Raw genomic sequence first — 27,784 nt, 5'->3', positions numbered from 1 at the left:
GGTCATGGAAACTTGGTCCAGGGTTGCTGAGAGCACCCCGGCCTTACCAGGCTATACCTCATTCCGCATATTCCAACCCCAAAAATGAGGCCAGGAAGACTAAGGGTGGTGAAGTCTCTTTCTTAATTAAGGACAGGCGCACCTCCAGACTGGTCCACCAGCATAACGCACTGGAACTACTCCAGGTGCAACTGACAGTTGGCAAGATACCCGTCAAAGTTATACCCAGCTGTAGACCCCCTCCATGAATCAAGACACCCACTCCTCTTACCTGGATCTACTTGACTCCATTAAGGTATCCCCTAACACCCTGGTCCTTGGTGACTTCAACTACCCCACCATAGACTGGGTGAACTATTCCTCCACTAATTCATTCACTGAAAGATTCATTGACTTCATCAATTCTAATGCACTAAACCAACTCATCTCATTCCCCACAAGCAGAGATAACATTGTGGACCTGGATTTCACAAACATGGGTGACCATTGCACTACTCCCATAGTATGTTCTTCCCTGGTGAGATCAGATCATGGGACTGTCTCATTCATAGTTTCTATCCCACCCAACCCCCTCAACTGTAATCAAGCTAAAAAGATTCTCAAAAGCTGACTGCAACCTCCTAAGGGAGGGTATCTGTAGCTTCACACCACTGCTCCCATCAGAGGATGCAGACAACTATGCTGAACAGTATGCCACTGCAGTATACAAGCACCTGTACAGCTGCATGGACGCAGCCATACCCAACAGATCTAAAACCTGCTTCTCAAGGAAACACAAACCTGTTTGGTGGACATCCTCTATCAGCAGGCTTTACAACAAAAGGAAGAAACTGTTGTCCAAGGATAAAAAGCAGCATATTCCAAATTGGAAAAACTCCCTCCTTAGCCTCAACAAGCAAATTAGATCACAAGGGAAAGCCTCCAAATCCAATTATGAATCGAAACTAGCCTCTGAAATAAAAGGGAAACCACAAAGCCTTCTTGAATTACGTCAGGAACCTTCACGGCAAAGCCCAGGTTTGTTCTGAATTAGTACTTAACAGTATCACTTACGCCGATCCTTTTGACTTAGCCAACCTGATAGCAGATAGGTTCAGCACAAACTTCACCCCCCTGTCCCTCCCAAGGTCTTTTCGACATTCCCGATACTTGTCCCGCACCTCACATCTCCATAGATCAAGTGGTAAAGGCCCTAACCAAGGCAAAGGACGCAGTTTCCATGGGGCCTGATAGTATCCCAGGCTGTATTCTGCACCATCTCCAGCAAGAACTGTCTTCTTCATTGAGCACCCTATTCAACCACAGCCTAAGTACAGGCTTCATTCCAGCAGAGTGGAGAAACTGCCATTATCACCCCCTTCCACAAAGGTGGTGCCACTACTGACCCTGGAAACTCTCACCCCATTAGCTTGACAAGTCTGATCTGTAAAGCCATGGAACGTTTTATTATAGATCTCATAAACAAGGATGTAGGCAATCTCCAAGCACTGGACTCAACCCAGTTTGGATTCATCAAGGGCAGATCTTGCCTGTTGAACCTGGTTGACTTCTTTGAAACTGTCATCAAGGCTGTGGATGAGGGGAAAGTCCATGCATACAGCTTACCTTGACTTGACCAAGGCCTTTGACACAGTCCCCCACTTGGGCATCATTGAAAAGCTAATACAACTTGGCATAAATCCTTATCTCATCAGGTGGGTGGCCAACTGACTCACTGACAGGACCCCCCCAAGTCAAAAATAGGCACCTCCACTTCCAGTAGCAGACCTGTCACTAGTGGAGTTCCTAGGGATTTTTCCTGGGACCCCTTTTGTTTGATATCTACTTCTCAGAGGTCCAGACAAAGACAAAAAGCCTGTGGCTGGCCAACTTTGCAGACGAGTGTAAGTTGGGTGCTGTCATTGACTCCTCAGATGATGATAACATACTGCAAGAGGATCTCACAGCAACTAATGACTGGTGCCAAAGTCATGGCCTCAAGCTAAATACAAAAAACATGTATCATCATACCATTCAGCAAAAACACAGCCTCTACTGATTACCACGTCATTGGCAACCCCATAACCACACAACCAGTGGTGAGAGACCTGGGCACTCGAGTTGATAATGTCACATTTGACCATTATCTCGTGGCAGTGGTCAGAAAAGCCTTTTAATTGGTTCAGCTCATATGTAAAGGGATTGCATCCAGAAAAATGGATATTATCTCTCTAAACACCTCCCTCATTAGACCAGTAATTGAGTATAATTACCCATTTGGTATGTACCTCTCCAAAGCTCTGCACCAACTGGAAAGGCCAGTGAAATACCTAACAAAGTGAATCCATGGCCTCTAACACCTATCCTATGCAGACAGGCTCAAATCAGTATCACTCTCTTTGGTATCATACAGCTTGCTAAGGGGTGATCTGTGTCTCGCCTACGAGGCAGTCTCAGACCATGCCACACTAGAGATGCTCCATTATCTGTAAGAGTAACCCCTCACGCATTACCCATTTGAAAGGCCTGAATCTAATATGCGACATCAACAAAACATGCTGTAGAGACAGGTCCGTCTCCCAGAGGCCGCCCTGTCTCGGGACTAGACTTCCCATACATGTCAAACAGACCCTCTTCAAGCCCAACCTTGATGAGTGTTTCTGTCTATACACACTGAGCAGAATGGATGAGAGTTGTTGACCACAACTGTTAGCTGAGATATATAAGTATCCTGTTTTTTTCGATTATTTATACAGATTATTGTTTCTAACAATTAATATATAGCACTTTTATTGCCTGCTTTTTAGTCTTTGAGTGTATTTTATTGCTATTAACTAATCTGCACAAGTAGCTGATTTGTTTGCAGTTAAAAGCATTCTGTATCTTTACAAATCTTTATCTGTTTAAAAACTTTCATTTGTGGCTTTCTCTAGTGCTTACTGTCTGTAGGCTATTGTTTTTAGCTGAAGCCTTTCTTTAACTTGGCTAGATTGTGTTAATTGTCTGCTGGCTAGTGGGGGCTGGTTCTTTTGTGTTTTTGTAAAAAAAAAAAAAAAAAGAGGAGTTCTTCTGGTATTTAAGCCCTAACTTTGATAGGGTTTCTCTCTATACACACTGAGCAGAGTGGATGAGAGTTGTTGACCACAACTGTTAGCTGGGATAAATAAGTATCCTGTTTTTTTTTTGATTATTTATACAGATTATTGATGTTAAGTTGTCAATCTCACCTTCATTCTTGCTGGATGGGTTCAGGAGCCGATCCTCGGCTCCGACTCGGCCACTTACTAAAGCTCAAGAGCTTATTTTACTGGCTCGAGGCAACCCTATATCCCATGATGCTAGGCGATAACTCCCCAGATCTCGTTTGCCGCTTTCGCTTGCGAGGTGCGTATTTTTACCGGCTCCTGGTAAGTCTTTATATTTATAGTGTTCAGTCACCCCTTTGAGTTAATTTTTCACCCAGTTGTCTTTTTTCAATAGTTAGCAACTACCTTTAACTCTGTTACTGTTTTATACCTTCTCCTTTTATCCCTTATATCCCTCCCCCTCCACTCTTAGGTTAGGCCTTAAGCCTGCCCCTTTCCTATTTTTTCTAGGGATCCTGTGGAGTATTTGGGTGTGTCAGTATCCCTTAGCATTTTTATTGTTATTTTATAATTTTTTGAGAGTGTGTGTGTGTTTTTTTTCTCTTACCTTTGTGAACCCTCGACACTGTTATGTCGAAGGAACCAAAGGAAACTAAGGTCTCAGGTTTTAAGAAGTGTGACTCGTGCTGTCAGAAAATGCCTCTGACAGACGGTCACACTTCTTGTGTTTACTGCTTGGGACCCCTGCACCTGCAGGACTCTTGTTCTGTATGTCATGTATTCAGTCCAAGAGTCCTGCAGGAGCGCAGGAACAAACTTATACTGAGGGGCTTGTTAAAGCCCGAGGGCTCCCCGACTAAGTCTGTGTCGGGGAGGCCTTCGAAACCAGCAAAACCGTCGGCTCCAAGTACTAAGCCTTCGGCTGCTGGCTCCTTGTCTGTGCTTAGATCGGCTCCGGCTGGAGCCGATCCCTTTGAGTCACAGGTTCCGGTCTCGGCACTACTCGGTGCCAATACCTCTGAGCCCATGCTTTCAATGTCGGCTCCGGCTGGAGCCGATGTGTCCTCAGCTCCGTTGGCTCTATCCAAGAAGAGGTCAAGATCCCCTTCATTGGAGTCCATCCATTCGGCTCCGAGATCTCCCCTGCTCTCGGAGCGGAGCCATCGGAGCCGATCTTCTCGGTCGTCCAGACTTTCAGATCACGACCTAGAGAGAGTGGTAAGTAGGCTGTTAAAGTCTCAGGCATTGGCCCAGATGATCTCTAGCCCGTCTCATCAGACGGTAGCTATTATAACTCCACCTAATTTTCCTCCTTCGACTCTCCCTCAGAGTTCGGAGCTATGACTGTTGTGGCATCGGAGCCGATACCTCCCCCTTCGGCTCCTTCGTCTTCTGCTCCGATCTCCTCCTTGATACCTTCACTGGACGGATCCGGGTGCCTGATCTCTCTCATCGGCTCCGAGGGGGCGAGTGGCATCGGGCCATTGTCCGACCCCGTTCTCCCTCTCGGAGCGTCGGCACTGGTCAGCTCGGCCCCGACATTGGCCACGGAGCCTTCCCTGTCGGTGCGGCCTGGGGTTCCTACCTCTTCGGAGCGGGGGCCCTCTGGCCTTTCTGATAGGGGAGCCTTCGAGGTGATGAGCGTACTAGCCCCAGGGCTTAGTCAACGGTCAGCTCCATCAGCTCCTCCCACTACAGTGCCTGCTGATGTCTCTTCCCACTCTCTTGCTCCGGACCCAGAGATCCAACACCTCAGGTTTCCCCACTGTGAATTTCTTCCTCTTCCCAGGCTTCTCCTGACCTGTCAGTGGAGCCTCCACGTAAGAGGACATGTAAGAGGAAGCATGTGGACTCCCCTGAGTCCATTACATCTGACACCGACTTGGATAAGTCGGAGGGATCCCCAAAGTCCCCCTCTGAGGATGTCTCTTTCTCTGACATCCTAGAAATCCTAAAGCAGAGGGGGAACTTGTCTTCCCTTAATCCTTCCGAGGACTAGTCTGTGTACCTGGAGGCATTTGGTTCTCGGCCCTCCACCTCCTGGGTGTCTCCGCCTTTCAACCCCCTTATGGAAGTAGTGGCTCGGAAGGCGTGGTTGGCCCCGGATTCGGTGGAACCCACCCCTCGGAGGCCATCTAAATTCATCACAGCACCAGTTGACAAGCAATTCCTAACAAAAGGTGTACCGGCGGATGCCATGGTGGAGGCTGCAGCCACCAAGAAGGAACTAGCTGATCCTTCAGTACCTATCCACTCTCCTAATAAGGATTCTAGGACCATGGATAGGTACGGTAAGCGGATGTTTTCTTCAGCGACCTTTGCCATGCGGTCGCTGAATTACTTGTGTCACTTCACCCGCCTTCAGAGAGATATTCTCAAAGAGTTGGGAGAAGTCTTACAGGATCCATCAGCTGCTGGGTCCTAGGATAAAATAAACTCAAAGCTTGGAACCCTGAACTCGATTGTTAACTCCTCCATGCGTCTAATTTCATATGCAGCCGATGGAGCGAGTAGGGACGCGGGCACAGGAGTGGCCTTAAGGCATCACGCCTGGATGCGGCTGTGTAATTTCGTGGACCCTTTCAAGGCTTCCTTCACAAATTCCCCTTTTGATGGTTCGGCTTTGTTCAGACCTCAAGTGAAAGACACCTTGACCAGATGCGAACAAGATGGCAAGACTCTTTCTGCCATAGGAGTCTGTTTCTCCACCCCTTCAAGACCATACCCTAAGGGTCAGAAGGGTGGGAAAATGTGGTTCCGCAAATCTCAAGGAGTCACGCCTGATGCAAGAGGTCTGTTTACCCCCAGAGGCAGAGGGGGTAACAACAGACGCCGCCCTAGGGGCAGAAGGGGGTCCACAGAACCAGGGTAGCAGGGAGCCTCTCTCTGACAAATCCTTCCAGCATCCCTGAGATGTTGCCCGATTGTCCACCTTCGGAGGCAGTCGGGGGAAGATTGTCGCTGTACCCAATAGCCTGGCTTTCCCTTACTCAAGACAAATGGGTACAGTCAATCATATCCGAGGGTTACAAAATTCCCTTTATCCAAACCCCAATTCAGCAAAAGGGAACCCTTCCAGACGTTCCACCTGGTCTAAGGGAACTAGCAGTATCAGAAATATTAAAACTGCTAGCAAAAAGAGCCATCCAGCCAGTCCCAGCAGACCAACTAGGATCCGGAATCTACTCAAGGTTCTTTTTGGTACCGAAAAAGACAGGGGACTGGAGACCAATATTAGATCTTAGCAAACTAAACAAGTTTGTAAAGAGAACAAGATTCCGGATGGTCACGCTACAGTCCATTCTGCCCTTTCTGGGCAAGGACAATTGGATGTGCTCCATGGACCTACAGGATGCGTACTATCACATCAAAATTCACAGGCGCTCCAGAAGGTTTCTCCACTTTCGGCTGGGGGCCAGTCACTACCAGTTCAGAGCCCTGCCCTTTGGTCTCACTACAGCCCCCAGAGTGTTCACCAAATGTACGGCAGCGGTTACGGCTCACCTGAGACGGCAAGGATTCCAGGTGTTTCCATATCTAGACGACTGGCTCCTCACTGCCACCACCAGGCATCAACTTCTCCAAGCCAGAGCTTACTCCATTCACATTTGCAGAGGGCTAGGAATCTCTATAAATTTCGAAAAGTCTGCCTTGTTGCCTTGTCAGTCTATTACCTTTATAGGCGCCAACTTGAACACCGTACAACTTTCAGCAAAGTTAACAGATCAAAGGGTCTTGGATATTTAAAACCATGTCCATGTTCTTCTTCAGAGTGACAAAATTCAGGCCAGGTATGTCCTGAAAGTATTGGGTATTATGGCAGCCGCCATAACACTTCTTCCCCTTGCACGTTTTTACATGCGTCTTCTACAGTGGATGCTTTTCGCCCAATGGTCGTTTCAGCAACTCCCCATGCACCACAAGATCATGATAATTCCAACTTGCAAAAGTCATCTGTCCTGGTGGATATTGTCCCCTCAAGTCCATCAAGGCAGACCCTTCATTCCTCCTCCCCCGGTCGCCACGGTGACATTGGACGCCTCCCTGATCGGGTGGGGGGGGGCATTTTCAGGGCAGGATGGTCCATGGCACTTAGCAACCTTTTGAACGCCACCTGCACATAAATGTCCTAGAGATGAGAGCAGTGCTTTTAACGTTGCAAGCCCTCCACGACTCTCTTCCCCTAGGAACTATTGCAATCCAAACGGACAATATGTCCGTAGTGTGGTATATCAACAAAAAAGGCGGAACCAAGTCCTATCCCCTGTGTCGAGAGGCACTCAGACTTTGGCAATGGGCGATCTCCTCTCAGTGGTTTCTGATAGCAACGCATATCCCCGGGAAGTCCAACATCATAGCGGACAGGTTGAGCAGAGCTGTACTCATGCCACACGAGTGGTCTCTCAAACAATCGGTAGCGGAAGAGATTTTTCAGAAGTGGGGCCTTCCTTGCTGCGATCTTTTTGCTACACCCCAAAACAGCAAATGCCCCGACTTCTTCACCCTCTTCCCCCTTCCAGGCCATGCCCTCAGAGACGCTCTAGTCCAAGATTGGCCTCGGGGACTTCACTATGCCTTTCCACCCTTTCCTCTAATCCCACAAGTAATTCAGAAAGCAACCACTTTGAGAGCCAAGTTGATTGTCATTGCCTCTTATTGGCCTCGACAGATATGGTTTCCATTCCTACATCATTATCTTTTGGTACAGCCTTGGCATCTGGACCCAGCTCCAGATCTGTTGACCCATCAGTCAGGGCAGCTGCACCAATCCCTACATTCTTTCAACCTCACTGCTTGGTTTCTCCACTTCCGTCCTTAGCCAGACCTCCTATGATTTCTAATCCCGTCCGGGATATCATAGTAGCTTCCCTTAAATCTTCCACCAGAAGGATTTACACTAGTAAATGGAAACGTTTCTCCTTCTGGGCAAAGGCAAGGAATATAGATCCTTTTATTGCCCCAATTCATTCGGTCTTAGACTTCCTAGCCGAAATTTTTCATTCAGGGTCTTCTGCCTCTACAGTAAAGGTTCAGTTGGCAGCCATATCGAATTTTCATACAGGCTTATCGGACCACAACATCATGTCCAATAAGCTTTGCAAAGCTTTCCTTAAAGGTGTATATTTACTTACGCCTCCGATCAAAGACCCTCCACCTCAGTGGGATCTTAATTTAGTCTTAACATCCTTGATTCTTCCCCCCTTTGAACCTGCGGTCTCCTGTTCATTGAAATTTCTTTCCTGGAAGACACTCTTCCTAGTCGCCATTATTTCTGCTAGGAGAGTATCTGAGCTTCACGTCCTCTGCATTCGTCCTCCCTACTTAATCTTCCATAAAGACAGAGTTTCTCTAAGGACTAATCCATCCTTCTTACCCAAGGTGGCTTTGCAGACAAATTTAAATCAGTCAATTGATCTCCCAGTTTTTTTCCCAAACTATACTAATAGAGCAGAGCAAAAGCTGCATTATCTAGATGTTCACCGCCAGCTCCGATACTATTTAGATAGAACCAAACAAATAAGGAAGTCTGATCAACTGTTTTATCGTACGCAGAAAATAAGAAAGGCCTTCCTGTTTCCAAGGTAACCCTATCTAGGTGGTTGTCTTCTGTGATTACATCTATTTATCAACTCAGAGGCAGGGAATTAACTTCTAAGCCAAAAGCCCATTCAACTAGAGCACTAGCTACATCTACAGCTTTTCAAGCGAGACTACCAATAGACACTATCTGTGCGGCAGCCACATGGGCCTCTCCTCATACCTTTGTTTCACATTACAGATTGGACATGGCCTCCAGGGACAGAGCAACTTTTGGTTCCACCATTCTTAAGAGTCTGTTCCAATGAGCCACCCAGGATGAAGGTGCTAGGGACGGGGTCCCATCCAGCAAGAATGAAGGCGAGATTGACAACTTAACATTGAGAAGTTATGTACCTACCATAACGTTCCATGTTAGTTGTCTTCTCGCCTTCTTTCTTGCATCCCACCATCCCCCTAGCCTGGACAGACCGAGAAGATCTTTCCTTCCTTGAAGGGTCCTTTTATTCCCTTGTTCACCATCTAGGTGTCCTAGGATATATATAGTGTAGATAATTATCTTTGGGGGGTTTTATCCCTCTTCCTCCTCCTTCCAGTTGGAGGATTTTGTTTTATTGGCCTATGCTAGGTTTTTCAGCTTCCGAACGAGATCTGGGGAGTTATCGCCTAGCATCATGGGATATAGGGTTGCCTCGAGCCGGTAAAATAAGCTCTCGAGCTTTAGTAAGTGGCCGAGTCGGAGCAGAGGATCAGCTCCAAACCCATCCGGCAAGAAAGAAGACAAGAGAAGACAACTAATATGGAACGTTATGGTAGGTACGTAACTTCTCATTTTGAACAATTAATATATAGCACTTTTATTGCCTGCTTTTAGTCTTTGAATGTATTTTATTGCTATTAACTAATCTGCACACGTAACTGATTTGTTTGCAGTTAAAAGCATTCTGTATCTTTACAAATCTTTATCTGTTTAAAATCTTTCATTTGTGGCTTTCTCTAGTGCTTACTGTCTGTAGGCTATTGTTTTTAGCTGAAGCCTTTCTTTAACTTGGCTAGATTGTGTTAATTGTCTGCTGGCTAGTGGGGGCTGGTTCTTTTGTGTTTGTAAAAAAAAAAAAAAGTTGTTGTTCTGGTATTTAAGCCCTAACTTTGATAGGGTTTCTGTCTATACACACTGAGCAGAGTGGATGAGAGTTGTTGACCACAACTGTTAGCTAAGATATACAAGTATCCTGTTTTTTTTTTTGATTATTTATACAGATTATTGTTTCTAACAATTAATATATAGCACTTTTATTGCCTGCTTTTTAGTCTTTGAGTGTATTTTATTGCTATTAACTAATCTGCGCAAGTAAATGATTTGTTTTGCAGTTAAAAGCATGCTGTATCTTTACAAATCTTTATCTGTTTAAAAACTTTCATTTGTGACTTTCTCTAGTGCTTACTGTCTGTAGGCTATTGTTTTTGTCCCCACCCCCCTCCCAGTTGGTTTCTTGCTGTTATACTTGGTGGCTTTGCAGTTGCCCGCCCCTACTGTAAATCTGATCTGTGATGCTCCTCCCAGTCTAGGATCATTAGCTCATTCTACCTAATACAGAGAGAACATTGGATAAGGCCTTCTGTTTCTCCTTTTTCCCTTTCAAAAAAAAAAAACAAACATTTTTTTTTACCTGAATCTCCTTGTGTTCTGACTGTGCTTCTCAAACATTTTAGAAATAGAGTATATTTCAGAGCATTTATTATAACTGTAATTGCCTTAATAGTGCTTCAACTCAAGTGCTTTAGGTTGCACTGCATCTGAAGTGTTTGTGTGTTTTAGCTGCTTTTCTGTTTATGTAGACTTCTCTGTTTCTTCAACTAAATAAGCTCTGCAAAGTTGTTTTATTGCATTCCTGCCTGTATTTCTGAGTTTTTTGTACTTTTAAAGTTTGTTTTTGCTTAGTTTAACTGGTAGGCTACACACTCAAGTGCGCTAGACGAATTAAAGCATTTACTGTGTTTCTGTACCTAATTTCTGCTACTTTGTAAAGAAAAAAACAAAAAATATCCTTGTTTCCCGCCTTTACTGAACTAGAATAGTCCAGTCTTCAGGTATTGCTGATCTCTGGACTGTGTCATAGTTCCTGTGTTGCCCATATCGTTATTTGGATAGGAGGAAGCTTCTTTGTTCACCAGTGAGAGTGTGGAGCTCTGAGCAGCCTATCTGTCCCTTGAGGAGTGGTTCCAGCCCAGTGACTTATAGCTTATTGGCCGTTTTGGGCCATTTCCTATCTCTTTATAACCCCCTGCTTTAAAGCCAGCTTTAATGCACTTTTGCCCTTGTAATTTAAAGTTTGTCCTGTTTGTTGCATTTACCTGTTGAGGCTACACACTGGTGTGTGTTAGCCTGTGTTACATATTTATTCCATTTTCCTGCTGTTTGTTGCAAAAAAGAAAAAAAAATTATCCTTGTTTCCCTTCTTTCCTGACCTAGAGTAGTCCAAATACAGGCTTTGCTGTATTCTGGACTTTTGGAAAGTTCCTGTGTTGCCCATTTCCTTTCTTGGATAAAGGGAGGCTTCTTTGTTCACCAATGGCTTAGAGCAGCCTATCTATCCCTGGAGGAGTGTTCCCAGCACAAGAATCTGGTAGTCTATTGGCCATTTTGGGCCAATTTCTAGCTCTTTAAAGTCCCCCTGCATAAAACCCACTTTGGCGCGGCTTTGCGCATAGCGCAGCATCGGGCAGCTCCACTTAATTGGGTTTAAACCATTCTCGGCTCCACAAAGTCTGTTCTTCACTTTTTCCCTTAGAATTGATCTAGTTCTCATAATAAACACCCTATTCCTTCTCTAAAGCCTGGCACTTGCTCACTAAAGCAATTATACAAGTCAGCACTAAAGAATTAAAAGCACTACACCCTCACAAACTCCCCTTGAGTACCTTGTTCCGCATTGGCCCTTTTTTTCAATTATAAAGGAATTCCCAATACTATTCTAGCATGTCCAAAGGTCAGTAGTCAATCTCCTCTCTGGTCCAGCTGGTGAATCTGGGAATCTTGAGGCAATGTTACAACTACCTCATGTACACAGACAACCCTCTCCTCCTCCCAACAAATTCCAACACATGTGAGAGATGCAACCATATAGCCAAACTGGAGGCTAAGCTCTCTCAACTCAGTACTGGCGTAACTAGTCAGGAGGAGAAGGAAACCACACTCACTACAATTCCAGTCTCACACAGACCTACCATGACAGCAAACCAAACACATAAACACACAAAAACATACTCGGCTCTAAATAAAAATCTGCCTAAGCAGCAGAGACCTCCAAAGCAGACACCCAAGCAACCGCTACCCCAAAACAAAACACATGCAACACATAGCTCACAAAGCCAGTGTGCCGAACAGTCACAGCCCTTAAGGCTAAACAACACACCTGATACACTTGTAATAGGTGACTTTATCGTCAGGCCCACTGACGTCCCGCTCACCAGGCTGAACAAGGAGAAGGTCACAGTGAGCTGCCTGTCAGGCGCTAGGATCCGCCACATAACACACGCACTCAGGTCACTCCAAGGTAAGTACAAATATGACTCAGTCATTGTCCATGCTGGTGTGAATGACCTGAGACGTGCCTCCCTGGACTACATGAAAAGAGACATAGAGGAGCTCTCTGAGCATGTAGCCCAGGCCGGTATTACCCTGATCTTGAGTAGCATATTACCCTCAACAAGAATGATGCCACAATATGAAGACAAGATGATCAATTTCAACAATTGGCGTAAGTATTGGTGTCATTCAAAGGAGATCCAATGCCTGTCAGCCTGGGATGACATGCTCGACAAGCCACGATGCTTTGCCAGGGACGGCTTGCACCTGTCACCCCTGGACTTTCGGATATTGGCAAAGGCTCTTGCTACTCCCATAGTGCCTTTTTTAGGCAAGGCTCAAAAGACAAACCCACCTCCATAGGTATCACAAGGGATAAGAAACTAAGAGTAATGCTACTCAACGCCAGAAGTCTAAACCTCAAGATGCATGCACTCGAAACTCTCCTTAGCATGGAGAACATCGATATCTGTGCAGTAACAGAAACCTGGTTCAAGGCTGCTGAGAGCACCCCAGCACTACCAGGTTATACCTCATACCATGCTTTTCAGCCCCAAAACTTGGACCGAACCACAAAAGGAGGGGGAGTATCAATATTCATCAAAGATGCCCACACCTTCAGGTTGGTGGCACAGCACGAAGTATCAGAGACTATCCATGTGCAAGTAACAGTGGGTAAAACTGCCTTCCAGTTTATAGCCTGCTACAAACCACCCTCCCAAACCCAGGAACCCCACTCGGCCTTCCTAAGAACACTGGAAAATATGAAGGTCTCTCCAAACACCATTATATTGGGCGACTTCAACTACCCAAACATAAACTGGGAGAATTACTCTAGCTCCAACACCCTAGCCCAGAGGTTCCCAGAATTTATAAACTCAAATGCTATGGAATAACTTGTTACCACTCCCACAAGAGGGGAAAACATACTGGACCTGATCATCACCAACATGGGGGCTCTATGCTCCAGACCAGAAGTGTATCCCTCACTGGTAAGATCAGACCATAAACTAATCTCACTGGATAGTCACATCCCGACCCCACCCCCCTCCCCAGAAAACCACAGTGAAAAACTTCTCTAAAGCAAATTTCACACTCCTCAAAACCGAGGTGGAATCCTTCAAAGTCCCCGGGCCTGTGGAAAATACGGCCCAGACCGCAGAATCCTTTATAAACGCATTCTATGAACACCTTCAGGAATGCATGGATCATACAATCCCAAATAAAACCAAGACCCAATCCTCCAAAGGCAGGCGTCCTGTCTGGTGGACCCCAGCCATAAACAAAATTATACAATAGAAGGAGGAAGCTACTACATGATAGAGCGAAATCCCAAAAAGGGAAGGCATCTCTGATCAGTATTAGCAAAAAACTACAGGCACTCATAAAATCAACTAAGGCCAGCTTCGAGAGAAAAATTGCACAGGACACTAAGGATAATCACAAGGCTTTCTTTAGTTATGTTAGGAACTTGGGTGGGAATTCCCAGATATGCTCAGAATTAGTCCAAAATGACAAAAAATACACCGAACCCACAGACATTGCCAACATCCTGGCTGACAGGTTCAGCGCAAACTCCCCCCCCCACCACCACCACCACCAAAAGGGCAAATATCTATCCCAGCAGAGTGCTGCCCCCGACATCTCAGATGCTCAGGTAAGAGCTGCCCTCTCCAAAGCAAAAAACACAGCATTAATGGGACCAGACGGTGTCCCGGGCTGTGTCCTACATGAACTCCAAGAAGAGCTAAACCCAAACATAAAACTACTGTTCAGTCTCAGCCTTATTACAGGATATATACCAAAAGAGTGGCGTACAGCAACAGTGGTCCCTCTCCACAAAGGTGATGCCTCAACAGATCCTGGAAACTATCGCCCCATAAGCCTGACTAACTTGGTCTGCAAAGCTATGGAAAGGATCATCATGGACCTCATAAATAAAGATATTGGGGACCTACAGACACTGGATCTTACCCAGTTTGGCTTTAAGGGCAGATCCTGCCTCTTAAACCTGGTCGATTTCTTTGAAACAGTCATCAAGGCCATTGACAAGGGGAAGGTGGTCCACACAGCCTACCTGGACCTCGCAAAAGCCTTCGATACAATACCTCACTCGGGCATTATAGATGAGCTCACCAGCTTAAATATAAACCCCTATGTCACTAGATGGGTTGCAAACTGGCTCAAGGACAGAACCCACATGATTAGAATTGCTGGAGTCATGTCAGACTCCAAACCAGTTACAAGTGGCATCCCACAAGGCTCAGTCCTGGGACCTCTCTTGTTCGGTATATATTTCTCGGAGGTACAGGCCAACACGGAAGGACTGTGTCTGACCAAGTTCGCAGATGACTGCAAACTAGGTGCCATAATCGACTCTCCAGCTGACACAAGCATCCTAAAGAAGGGCCTCATAGAAACAGACAACTGGTGCCAGAGCCATGGCCTCAAGCTAAACGCCAAAAAGTGTATAGTCATCCCCTTTGGCAAAAACAAAGTGTCCACAAATTACCACATAGGTGGTAATCCATTAAGTACGGAAGAAGAAATTAGGGACCTGGGGACCCATGTTGATAGCAATCTTTCATTTGACAACCACGTGGCCAAAGTGGTTAGAAAAGCATTTTATATAGCCCACCTAATCATGAAGGGATTCACATCTACATCAGGGGAGGTCATCGTGCCTCTTTACTCATCCCTCATCAGGCCCATAATTGACTACAATGCCCCTTGTGGGATGTACCTTACCAGACACCTGCAGCAACTGGAAAGACCCCAAAAGTACTTCACCAAGAGGATCAAAGGGCTCAAACAGATGCCATATGCTGCCCGGTTAAAGAAACTCCAGCTCTACTCAGTGGCATACCGCCTGCTCAGAGGCGATCTGTGCCTGACGTATAAAGCCATGTCCAACCCGGAATTAATGGACATGCTGCACCTCAGAAAATCCAAATCCCATCGAGCTACGGCGAGAGACTTGAACCTCAGCACTGAAATAAATAGGACATGCTGGAGGGACAGATTCATAACCCAGAGGCTCCCTTCACTCTGGAATAAAATCCCAGTCCAGGTTAGGCAGAGTCCCTCATTGACTCTCTTCAAGAGGAATCTTGATGAGTGGATGGGAGATCGTAGGTTTACCCCGGGTATCACTTCTGTGTCACTGTTAGACAGAGGCACAGTATACTAACTTCGAAAAAGGGCATAGCAAAATTCATTTAAAATGGGTGGCGAAAGCCAAACACACTCTGGCTAGGCTTATAAATGCCCTAGGGCAGATAGCCTAGTATGAACCTATGAACCTATAAGATTTGTCCCAGTGTTTCCACCTGTGTCCCTCATTGACAGAGATGACAGGTGCTGACTGATGTTTCTTTTTGGGGCTAAACTCTTGGCTAGGTTTGTAAGGGCCCCAGGGCCATCAGCCTAGTAACCTCCTATGATCCTATGAAATAATGTAATTGGTTTGCTTTTATCAAGAGTAAAATACCCTATATGGTTTCGGTGTCGCAATCTTTAATTTTGATTCAGGAGAAATCGGTTCCAGTTGTTTATCTGATAATTCTTGTAAAAAAAGCAGTATTTTTAAGGAGCAAAGTAATATATGATTGTTCTCCACAATCATCTGAAAATACTTTATATTGCTTCTTGTAAACTGCATTTTGTGATTTGGGGCATTCGTCACTGGCAGTTCAAGGCTGCTAAGTCTGTTGACTTTACACCTTGCCAGTTCCTACCATAGATTGCACCTTCCTTCTCAAGGAGGGTTAAGCTAGGTTTATCAAGTCTAAGCTTTTGGATGTAGCTTCCCTGTGTTTTTCTTTTGATGTCTGAAAAATAAGTTTTATTTCTTAGCACTTGTGGCAGTGCTTGTGAAAACTTTGTAATTTTTATCAAGAGCAAAATGGTATATTTCATGGTAATGACTTCAAAATGCTGCATATTGCTACCCCAGTGTCATAAATGGCATAACAAGAGTGTCCCAATTCTGTTTAAGTGAAATCAGATAAATTTGTTTGCTGATATTTGTGACCATGATTGTGAAGGCAGTGTAATTAACTTTTTTTTTTTTTTTTAGAACAAATGCTTACTGTTACTTCCCACTGATTGTAATTTCCCTTGAAGCATATAAAATTAGTTTCATTTGTTTGTCCATTTTTGGATGATGCTTATGAAAGAAGTATAATTTGTATTAAATCAGGACCAAAATGTAACTGCTTCCCCTTAATAGTTTTTTGCTAGAAATTGTTTAACCTGTGAGTGCATTCTCAGTGTAAGCCAACATTTGACACTGACAAATGATTAATTCTTGTATACTGTGTAGAAATGCATTGCTGTCAGTTGGATCTTCTTCTGTTTGCTTCCAACCCTGTACCCGCAACCAGTCACATCGTCCCTTATCACCTGTGCTTATTTGTTCCCCAGTTTTTGAGAAGCAAGAGATAATCAGAGGAGGATTTAATTTAGGTAGCTCCAGCAATTGTTTATATCCTTGTTGTAATTCCAGCAATGAAGACATACTTATTTAGGCCTGACCCTGTTCCTGAGTGGGGGAACAGATGACCCATCTCAATGCAGGACCACAGTGTTGTCTGTTATGTGGATGCATGCGCCCATCCCTTGAAATATGGGCTATCAGGAAAAACTGCTTAATAGTGGAATGGCCACCACTGGGACTACATCTTGCAACAGTGTTCCTTCTCAGAGGGTTTGTGGTATTTAGATGATCCAAGTTTACCTCTTCACTCCCATGATGGGCATTTCAATCCTCCTCTGCCAGCTTGTGTCAAGCTCCAGAGCTGCTGCTCAGTCCTGAGTTGTTTGGGCCATAGTCAGGGTTCATCCCCCTTGTGCCAAAGGACTGTGCTACACTTTTGGTCTGACTCCACTGGGTGTCAATTGTCTTTCGTCTTCTGTCCACATCTGTTGTTCAGCATAATGTTTCACTCTGAACACAGTGTTTAGTCATAGCAACATTTGTCCTGTACTCCATGGATGGTTGCCTGCATTGTGACTTAGAAAACCAGCCTCTGGTGCAGATGCAGCAATGCTGCCTTCAGATTACTCCTCAGTGAAGTCTGCTTATACCCTAACTTGTTAAGTTGCTAGAGGGATCACTGAAAGCTCTCTGGAACCAAACTAAATTTTCACTGTCCCTTCTTAACGGCTACTCATTTGTCCAGCAGGACAGAACATAGAAACACAGCAGGTGGTGGTATGCTGCAAGAGGCTCACACATGGATTAATCACCACCTAGTCTTTAGGTTTGCCCCATCCCCTGGTTATGCTTGACACCTTATGAAATGTAAGCCAGTACACTCCTTGTTTTAAAGAAGTGTCATCTTAGCTGGACCCAAACCAAAATACAGTATTCTTCTTGCTGTCTGAAGCTCAAATTAGACCTTGTGATGAGTCCTGAGAAAGAAGACTTATATGCTTCTGTTTATTATCTCTGTTTTTATATGCATGCCTCCTCTACGCAGAACTGAAGCAAGTTAATTGGACAGTGTCCTAGTACATACTTTGCTGTTTTACATCATTAAAGGTTCTAAATTTGGAGGTGTTCTGCAACTTTGGTTTGGGTATGAATCCTTGCTAAAACAGAATTAATTGCAATTTTGCATGTTTTGTATTCCAGGGTTTCCTTTACAAGTGTGTAGGTGTCGTACTTCGACAGTGCAAGAGTAAAGATACAGTGAAGATGCAGTTGCAAGAACTATTGGCCTTGGCTCGCTATAATGAGGAAATTGAGCGAGAGGTAAGCAGAGGAACTGCTACAGTAACATACCTCCCTGATTATGTACAAGGAAATTCCTGTGCTGTGCATGTTGTCTGTCTTGAGTCTGAACTGCAGGAGTCACTTAATACTTTTGAAAGTATGATGATATGGTTATGTCCTTTAATTGGATTATCCTCTGTAGAACTTTTAAAGGTCTGTGTGTGTGTTTAATTCAGAATGCTCCTGCTTCATGGGGCTAGTTTGGTCAGAAGGATTTTTCACCCAGAAGCACTTGGGTGCTCAACAGGTGGAAGAACAGTGATATGCTGTCAGGGAGGGGTTATTAGAATCCATCCTTTGGCCTTTCACAGAGTGCATCCCCATCTATCACTTCATCTGAGTTTTTCAAAGAGATGCTTTGTATGTGCTCCTTAAAGTATACACATGTATCTTGTCATGTTTAAAAGCCAGTGGAGAAAGGGAGGAGATAGAGAGAAAAAAACACACATCACTAGTCTGCAGGGTATAAGGCCTATAGCCATGCCTTTGCAAACATAACTGACCAGTATTCGTTTAAATTGCCTGTGTAGTGGGTGAGTTTATACCATAATGAATTTGCCAGGCTTGAAAATTCCTGGCTTTGCAATATAAACCACTGAATTCTATATAAAGATAAGATAGCCGGCAGAACAACTTAAACTTGTACCAAAGAAATGTCTAAACTGTTATAAAAAAAAAAAAAACAGGCTTACTTAGCTTATAGATGTGGTTAACGTTTCATCCAAAATATTATACTTTGAATTGTGACTGCCGTGTTTCCACACTTGTGCTTTTTTCTCTGCACCTTCCTGTCTTCATCACTTTGCCTGTTTTAGTCTTCAGTGTTTATCTTGTCTACTTGTTTCAGTAAGTATTTATTTAAAATGCCTTTACAGTAACTATTCTGATGATCTGAGAGTACTGTTAAATGTGTAAGAGATGTAGATTATTTACGTATTTGTTTTATATTAATTACAGCATTTACATTTCCTTCAAAGCTGCCATTAACATGCCAAGTAACTATGCAAAGAAGGCAGTGCATATTTAGTCATCAGAATGTGTGGCCCTTTGGACTGGGTTGTGCCTGTCCCAGACATGGTAACCCCCCCCTTGGCACTCTTGTGCACCCCCCCTTGGCACTCTTGTGCACTGCCTTCTTTCCATTTTTTCTTTTTTATAACGTGCTTGTCTATAATGTCAAATTGGCAATATCAGATAAGAAAGGTTATTGTACCTCAATTTAATAGCCATTTAGGAAACATTTAAACTTGTTAAAATTCTATTTTATATAGTAACGCTTACGTATGTTAAGACTTCGCTGACAAAAATTAATGTGCTCCACTTTATCTTCTGTTACAGTGGCATTTTTGCTTTATTTTCAGGGACTTGCTGTTGGAGTGGGTTTCTCTTCATCTTCTCATTTGGACACCACTTTGGGGAAGCTTGAGGACTTTGCAAAATCAGATGTGTTTAAGAAGACTGCTGGGATATTCAACATTCTAAAGGTATCGGACAATCTTTCTCTAGCCCCTACCAACTCATATTTTAGCAATTTCTAGGCTCACGTGTTTGAGCTCACTTCTTAATGACAGCATCACAGTTTTAATTTTATTCGCACAAATTATCTGAACCACTGAACCCCTTTTCAGCTATGCCTTTGTTTCATTCTAGTAAAAAAACATAATTATAAACTTGAAAATTAACTACAAAGTCATGCGGTAATAGGGTTGCGTATAGTGCTGCAGCACATTCATGCTTTATGCTTTTGTCATCTTAAAGAATTCATTAAGGTTACACTAGCAGCCATACAGCACCAAACCCTGCAAACCTAGCAGCCATACAGCACCAAACCCTGCAAACCTAGCAGCCATACAGCACCAAACCCTGCAAACCTGTCGGAGCAGTAGTTACTTGTAGTATGTGAAATGGCATATGTAGTTGTGACTAAGTGCTTATCTGCAACTTGAAGGAGATGCATGTTTTTTTTTTTAATTTATGTGAAGTGGGACTGTTTTAATTTCACATGAGGAACTTCCAAAATTGTGGTGAGACATAGAGAAAGCTTGGGAGTAGTATTTACATGTATGTTCCGAGAAATAGATCCAGTTTTGCTTAAAACTGGATAACCACATTTGGTTTCCAAAAAACATGGTTTCTCATTTACTCAAGGTTCACCCAGCTGGTGTAACCATGGAAACACTTGTGCTGGATTAGTAAACCATTTAGAAGAGGTACAGTGATCATTGTGGGGTTTCCATGGTGTCTTTCATCATAAAAGTTGCATTGAGTTTTGTTGAGGTAATTAGTGCATTTATGAACAGTGCTACTGATGAGTCCCCCCCCCCCCCCAGCACTGATCTGTGGTCGTAAGGAAGGTTGAGCCTCATTGGTTATTACATGAAAGGATCTGCCATTTAAGTAACTGGCAACCCATTTAATTTCCAAATCCTTAAGGCCATGGAATGATGTTTCAGACAGAAATTATGATAACCCATTGAGCTGAATGTCATTTTTGTCTTACTCATAACCCAAACTGAGGTGTTTTTAAGGGAGATAAGTGTTTTAAAATAATGTGATCAGTTTGTTGCAGTGGCCTAAGGGTTTTGCCAAAGATGAAAGATGGAAAATTGACCTAATGGATTCAGTGACTTAATTAGTCCTTTTTCAGTAAGGGAGTAATGTAAACTGTAGATCAGAGTGTATGTGCTGTGTCTTTAAGAAGCTTATCAAGGACTGAACATGCACATATAAATACCAGGCATGTGCTATTCCCAGTGCCATTTTGGAGTGCAGTCAGAGAGTGAGCATGTATGATTGCAGTAGTTAGTTTTGTATGCAAGTTACTTAAGTTAAAGTCAGTAAACTTCTATAGTGATGTTGTTGTATATAATAAAGCTGCTTGAGCAGAACCCACAAAGACTCTTCTGTTGTGTCCAAAGTAGGAGAGCGACATGATGTCAGAACCAGGATTCCAAAGAATGATATTTGGAGCCATGAGGTGCAGAGATGACAGTGAAGGTAAACTAAGAGAAACGAGCACGAAAAAGAGCCGGAAAAGAATAAAAAGTAATGAGAATTTGCACAAACTGCTTAGTTTGTTTAAAAAAAAAATGGAGCATTACAAGGGCACACACCGCATTATTAAAGAGGGAGGCATAAAAGGTTTATTAACTAAAGGAAATATTTAAAATTAAGATATTTGACAAAGCGATTATCAGAAAAGCAAAGCAAATATGTTTAAAGCAAAACAGGCATGTTTAGAGTAAAAAGAGCACAAGAAAAGTACAGTGGGCATGAAAAGAGATTAAACGAGCAAAACGAATATAATAAGGGCAAAAAAGGCACATTAAGCATAAATAAAGCAAGGCAACTGCATGTGTTTTGGCAAAGTGCTGTGATCTGAAGTAGTTGACTTAATTCATTTGGCACATATGGTTATATGGATCCGATTCAGATCCGAGCTGGCAACACTTTTCAAGCATCAGCTCCAAGCTCCTCCCTTACCTATATTACATCACTTCCTCCTATCTAGCCCCAGATCTCGTTTACCACTCTGAGTCAGCATCGTGGTCTCTGAGCTCCTAGCTAGTTGGTAAGGTTTTTGGTCCTTTGTTGCTAATCGCTGAGTGTGTATACCTTCCCTTTTTCCACCCTTACATCACGTTTGGTCGTCGTATTAGTTTAACAAAAAAAAAAAATTTAATTATAGTTATTAATTTAAGTGTTTGTGTAGTATTGTGTTACTGGTTCCCGCCTAGGCCCAATCCTTGTTAAGTGTGTGTGTGTGTGTGTGTGTGTGTGTGTGTGTGTGTGGGTCATAGGGCTTTTCTGTCTTTGCTATGGCTGAACAGCCTAAATTTATCTTTAAAAAGTGCACAGAGTGTGGTCATAAGCTTTCTCCAGCTGATGGCCACACTCTGTGTGTTCTATGTTTAGGGGTAGACCATCTTTCCGCCTCCTGTGACATTTGTTCGGGTTTTAACCTGAGGGTGTTGAAGGATCGTCGGGCTAAGCTTGTGGCTAAAGGACTGCTACCAGCTTCAGCCCTGGAGTCTGCCTCGGTTTCCTCCCCAGCTGGTGACTCTGTACAGGCAGGGACTCAACCTCCCACCAAGCCTGCTTCCTCGGAGTCATCTCAGAGAGGTAGGGACAAGAGAGAGAAGGAGAGGCACCATAAAGAGAGGGACAGGCCCAGAAAAAGGTCTTCGGACAGGGAGTCCTTCTCCAGCCCCTCTTCTAAGGTACTCAGGTCTCGTTCTCCTCAGCTCCACTCTACCCGTTTCTCGTCGGAGCCATCGGAACCGAGGCACTCCCCTCTGATCCGACCCAGACCCGAGTTGGTCGCTTCCTCCAGATCGACTCTGAGTGTATCCGAACTTGATATGGACAGGCTTATGAGGAGGTTCATTCAGAACCAGATTCAGATGGGGGGGTCTTACCAGGGCCCTCTCCCATTGTTGAGGGTGGTTCTTCTACTGTGTTCCACCCTATTGCTCCTTCCCCAATCTGACCCGATGCTTCGGGGTTCTTGGGTCCGAGACCTGTCGGAGCTGTGGGGTCAGCGCTGATGGTTTTCGTTTCCTCGATGCCAGCCGTCACCTTGAGTTCCTTGGATCCGATCTCGGATCCAGGGGACTTACAGAGGCATGGTCGGGGAGTCAGACCCGAGGGTCGAGATCTCGCTCTTTTGGATCCCACCCTCAGTGCCCGAACTACCCCGCCATTGGCTACAGTCCCTGCTTTGGTGCCGAGCAGAGCCTCTTCCTTACGTTCTATGGAGGTGTGCTCTCCATCGGCATTTGGAGCAGTGGAAAGGGTCCTCTCCCAGGGGATGTTGAGACCTCAGCTCACATCCTCGCATCCCACCCAGACCCCTCTGATTTTGGATTCTGCTCCCATTGCCCTGTCTCAGGTTGTCCCCCTCCGGGAGCCCCCGGAGGCTTACGAATCCTCTCCAGAGAGTCACACTGGAGAGGAACCTCGTAAGCGCAAGTGCAAGAGGAAGCACTTGGACTCCCCTGAGTCCATTACCACTGATACGGACTTGGATGAAGGAGAAAGTTCTCCCAGATCACCTACCGAGGACGTCTCGTTTGGAGGCATTATGGAGATCCTCCGCCAAAGAGGAGGTTGGTCAGCCCCCAAACCCTCTGCAGATAAGTCCGTATTCCTGGAAGCCTTTGGCGTGGGCCCATCTACTTCCTGGGTCTCCCCTCCAGCTGACCCTTTGATGGACCTCCTCACCCCTAGGGCATGGAAAGATCCTGACACCATACAGCCTATAACCAAAAGGCCAGACAAAATTCTTTCCCCGCCGTCAGACAGGCAGGTATGGTCCAAGGGAGCCCCGGTTGACGCTTTGGTGGCTGCAGCTGCCACAAAGAAGGAACTGGCACAGGAGAGTTGCTCGGTCCATCCCCCAGACAAGGAGTCCAGGTTGATGGATCATTTTGTGAAGCGCATGTACTCGTCAGCAACATTTTCTATCCGTGCACTGAATTACTTGGCACATGTCATCCGACTGCAGCGAGACCTTATATCGGAGCTAACTGAGTCGCCCCCGGAGTCTCTGTCACAGCAGGACAAGCAGTCCTTCACTGCGAAGATGACTACACTGAAATCAGTGACTAATACCTCTATGCATCTCCTCTCTCATGCCATGGAGGGAGCTGCTAGAGCTGCTGGTACAGGCGTTGCCTTGAGGCGACATGCCTGGATCAGGCTGTGTCAGTTTGCAGACCCCTTTAAGGTGTCTTTCATCAACGCCCCATTCGATGGATCATCCCTCTTTGGGAAGACTGTACGTGACACACTAACCCAGAGTAAGAAGGATGGAAAGACTTTGTCAGCCATCGGAATCCTCTTCTCTAACCCCCAGAGGTCCTATTCCAGGAACCAAAAGGGGCAAAAGAAGATGTGGTGCCGGAAATCACAGTTCTTTCGTGACACTCAGGAATATTCATCCCCCAGAGGCTGACGGGGACAAGACTGACACCGTCCCAGAGGCAGAGGGGGTCCCAGAAACTTCGGGTCTAGGGAACCTTTTTCTGACAGACCAGCACAGCAGCCCTGAGGGGTTGCCGGGCTGCTCTACTCTGGAGGCAGTCTGGAAGATTTTCCTTACATCCAGCAGCAAGTGAGTCCATTACTGCAGACCACTGGGTGTTAAACATCATATCCAGAGGATATTCTATCCCCTTCATTTCATGTCCCATAACTCCAGCACGCCTTCCAGATGTTCCACCCACTCACAGGGAGGCTGCAGCTTTAGAGGTTTCGAAGCTGCTACAAAAACAAGCCATTGAGCTGGTCCCCCCCAGATCAATCCGGATCAGGCATCTACTCCAGGTTCTTTTTAGTGCCAAAGAAGACGGGGGACCTCAGGCCCATTCTGGACCTGTCTATCCTCAACTTGTCGGTAGAGAAACAAAAATTCCGGATGGTCACTCTACAGTCCATTCTACCATTTCTGAGACAATGCGATTGGATGTGCTCGTTAGACCTCCAGGATGCTTACTATCACATCAAGGTCTACAGGAGCTCCAGGAGGTTTCTACGCTTCCGGCTAGGGGTCCACTCACTTTCAATTCAGAGCCCTACCCTTTGGTCTCACCACAGCCCCCAGGGTGTTCACCAAGGTTATGGCTGTTGTAGTGGCTCACCTGAGACTTCAGGGCATTCAGGTATTCCCCTACCTAGAAGACTGGCTCTTCGCTGCATCCACCAAATGTCTCTTGTGTCAGGCACTACACTACTTCTTCAGTCTGGCTCACAAGTTAGGCATCACAATCAATATCAACAAGTACCACCTGGCTGCTGTTCAGATAATAGACTTCATTGGGGCACAGTTGGATTTGATTCAGTCAAAGATTTTTCTCACCCAGGAAAGGATAGAAAATCTCAGACTCCATGTATCGGCGATCTTTGATCACTTGGTAGTCACAGCAGCCGATGTTCTCAGGGCCTTGGGTTCGATGGCAGCCGCAATCTCTATCCTTCCTCTTGCATGTCTTCACATGAGAGTTTTTCAGTGGAATCTAGCAGTTCAATGGTCCTGGCTAGACCTGCCGATGAATTTCCACATCCAAATCAATCAGACATGCAGAACGTCACTCCAGTGGTGGCTTCAATCAGCGGACATTTTCGCGGGGCGCAGCTTTCTAGCCCCTCCGGCTCAAGCCACGGTGACCACGGACGCTTCCCAGCTCAGGTAGGGGGAGCACTTCCTGGGAAGAACAGTCCAAGGCACGTGGTCCCCATCCAGAGACCAAGCTACACATCAGTGTCCTGGAGATGAGGGCAGTGGTTTTAGCGTTAGCCTTCCACCCTGTCCTACCTCTGGGGACAGTAGCCATTCAATCAGACAACATGTCTGTAGTCTGGTATATAAACAAACAGGGAGGAACCCGATCTTAACCCCTTTGTTGTGAGGCCATGAGGGTTTGGGAGTGGGCCATATCCACCAGCCAGTTTCTCATAGCAATGCATATCCCGGGATGCTCCAACATTCTAGTGGACTGTCTAAGCAAGGCAATCCTTCTGCCTTATGAGTGGTCTCTGGAACATTCAGTGGCGGAGAAGATCTTCCGTGTTTGGGGTCAACCTTGCTGCGATCTCTTTGCGTCTCCTTCCAACATGAAGTGCAGCAACTTCATCGCTCTGATTCCCCCCTCTGGGGGATGTCCCCAGGGGCACTCTGGTCCATGCTTGGCCTCCCGGGCTACTGTAGGCTTATCCCCCGTTACCACTTATTCCGAAGTTCCTTCAGAGAGCTTGCCGGCTGCAGTGTAAAGTCATTCTCATAGCTTCCTTCTGGCCACGTCAGGTGTGGTTTACCTTCCTGTGGTCTCACCTGTTGGCTCCTCCATGGACTCTAGATTCATGCCCGGATCTGATTTCTTACCCGTCGGGCTTGCCCCTGCCCAACTTGAACAGTCTCAAGCTGACTGCGTGGCTGCTCCAGTTCCCATGATCATCAGGACTCCCGGACTTTCGTCCGCTGTTAAGAATATTCTGGTAGCTTCTCTTAAGGCCTCCACTAGGAAACTCTACAATAGCAAGTGGAGATATTTTTGCGTTTGGGCCTCTCAGCGCAATCTGAACCCGATACAGCCCCCGTCCCGGTCATACTGGATTTTCTGGCCGATCTTTTTCGATCAGGCGCAAGTGCTTCCACCATCAAGGTTCAGCTGGCTGCCATCTCTAATTTTCATGTGGGTGAAAATAAGGTTGCTCTGGCTTCTGCCAAATTGTGTAAAGCTTTCCTGAAGGGCACTTTTTATTGCGACCTCCAGTTAAAGAAACAGTGCCCCCCTGGGATCTGACTTTAGTCCTTCAAGCTTTGACCTCTCCTCCTTTCAAGCCAGCCGGATCAGTTCCGATGAAGTTTTTGTCGCCTTCCTTGTTGCCATCACTTCAGCCAAGAGAGTTTCAGAGTTGCAGGCCTTATCCTCCTTGCCCCCTATTTGGTTTTCCACAAGGTTAGGGTTTCACTGCGTACAAATCCTTCCTTTCTTCCCAAGTGTCCTCAACAGCCAATATTAATCTGTCTATAAATTTGTCAGTCTTCTTCCCAAATTTCCAAAATAGAGGTGAATGTAAGCTCCATTTATTGGATGTCCATAGGCAGCTTTGTTTTACTTCCATAGGACTAAACGCTTCCGGAAGTCGGATCAGTTGTTTGTCTCTTTTTCTAAACCATTTTTGGGCAAAGCAGTTTCGAAAGTGTCCTTAGCAAGGTGGATCACTCTTTGTATTGCACAGGTTTATAAGGACAAAGGCTTATCTCCTCCTGGTGTATTGAAGGCTCATTCCATTAGAGCAATGGCTACTTCTGCAGCTTTCTGGTCAAGAGTTCCATTAGACGATATCTGTGCGGCAGCGACTTGGGCCAATTCGCACACATTCATCTCTCATAAATTGGATCTTATTTCTAGAGGGAGAGCATCCTTTGGCTCTGCGGTGCTCAGAAATATCCTTCCGTAGGGGCCTCCCAGGAATACTAGTAGCTGGGGACTCTGTCCCATATGTGCAGAATGAATGAAGTCAACTACTTCAGACAGAAAAGTTATGTTCTTACCATAACGTTCCATCTGAGTAGTAGACTTCATTCTTCTTCACCTTCCCTCCCTCCATCCCCCTCACTCTTCAGGTTTTTCCTGTTTAGGATTGTGGTTATGTTGCCATTTAGTGTCAGCAAACTCAATTTGGGGCTAGATAGGAGGAAGTGATGTAATATAGGTAAGGGAGGAGCTTGGAGCTCGGAGCTGATGCTTGAAAAGTTTTGCCGGCTTGGATCCGAATCGGATCCGTATACCCATATGTGTAGAAGAATGAAGTCTACTACTCAGATGGAACGTTATGGTCCATCTGAGTAGTCGCCCTGCCAGACAGGGGTCCAGGAAAGTAAATAATGTGGGAAGAAATAGCCAGGGAATTGTTATGGCTAGGCTTGTATAGGCCCTAGGGCTGATAGCCTAGTACCAACCTATGAACAAGGCCATGTCAAACCCTGAGCTGTTGGACATGCTCCACTTAAAGAAATCCCAATCCTCAGAGCCACACACTCCAGGGATCTAAACCTTGTCATCTCAATGAACAAAACATGCTGGAGGGATAGGTTTCTGACCCAGAGACTCTCCATACTCTGAAATAGACTGCCCATACATGTCAAGCAGAGTGTCTCCTTGGCCCTCTTCAAAAGGAACCTTGATGATTGGATAGGACATAGGAAATTCACCCTGGTGATCATGTCAGTCACCCTGCTAGACAGGGGTCCATGGAAGTAAATATTGTGGGAAGAAATATCCAGGGAATTGTTATGGCTATGCTTGT

The 27,784-nt window shown here is 45.4% G+C and overlaps 1 protein-coding gene across 2 annotated transcripts in view; it reads left to right on the top strand.

Annotated features, from left to right (window-relative positions):
* MROH1 (maestro heat like repeat family member 1) overlaps positions 1–27,784 on the top strand; it is a 2,449,684-nt gene that overhangs the window by 1,286,462 nt on the left and 1,135,438 nt on the right. For both annotated transcript variants that reach the window (XM_044067698.1, XM_044067696.1), the window contains exons 19-20: positions 17,831–17,950; positions 19,333–19,455. In XM_044067698.1, the coding sequence (XP_043923633.1) occupies positions 17,831–17,950; positions 19,333–19,455 (243 nt within the window). The remainder of the gene's footprint in view (positions 1–17,830; positions 17,951–19,332; positions 19,456–27,784) is intronic.

This window comes from Protopterus annectens, chromosome 3.part1 (assembly GCF_019279795.1).
Source record: "Protopterus annectens isolate FY-2018-M chromosome 3.part1, PAN1.0, whole genome shotgun sequence".
Lineage (NCBI taxonomy): Eukaryota > Metazoa > Chordata > Ceratodontiformes > Protopteridae > Protopterus > Protopterus annectens.
This window is presented reverse-complemented; position numbering and strand designations above follow the sequence as displayed.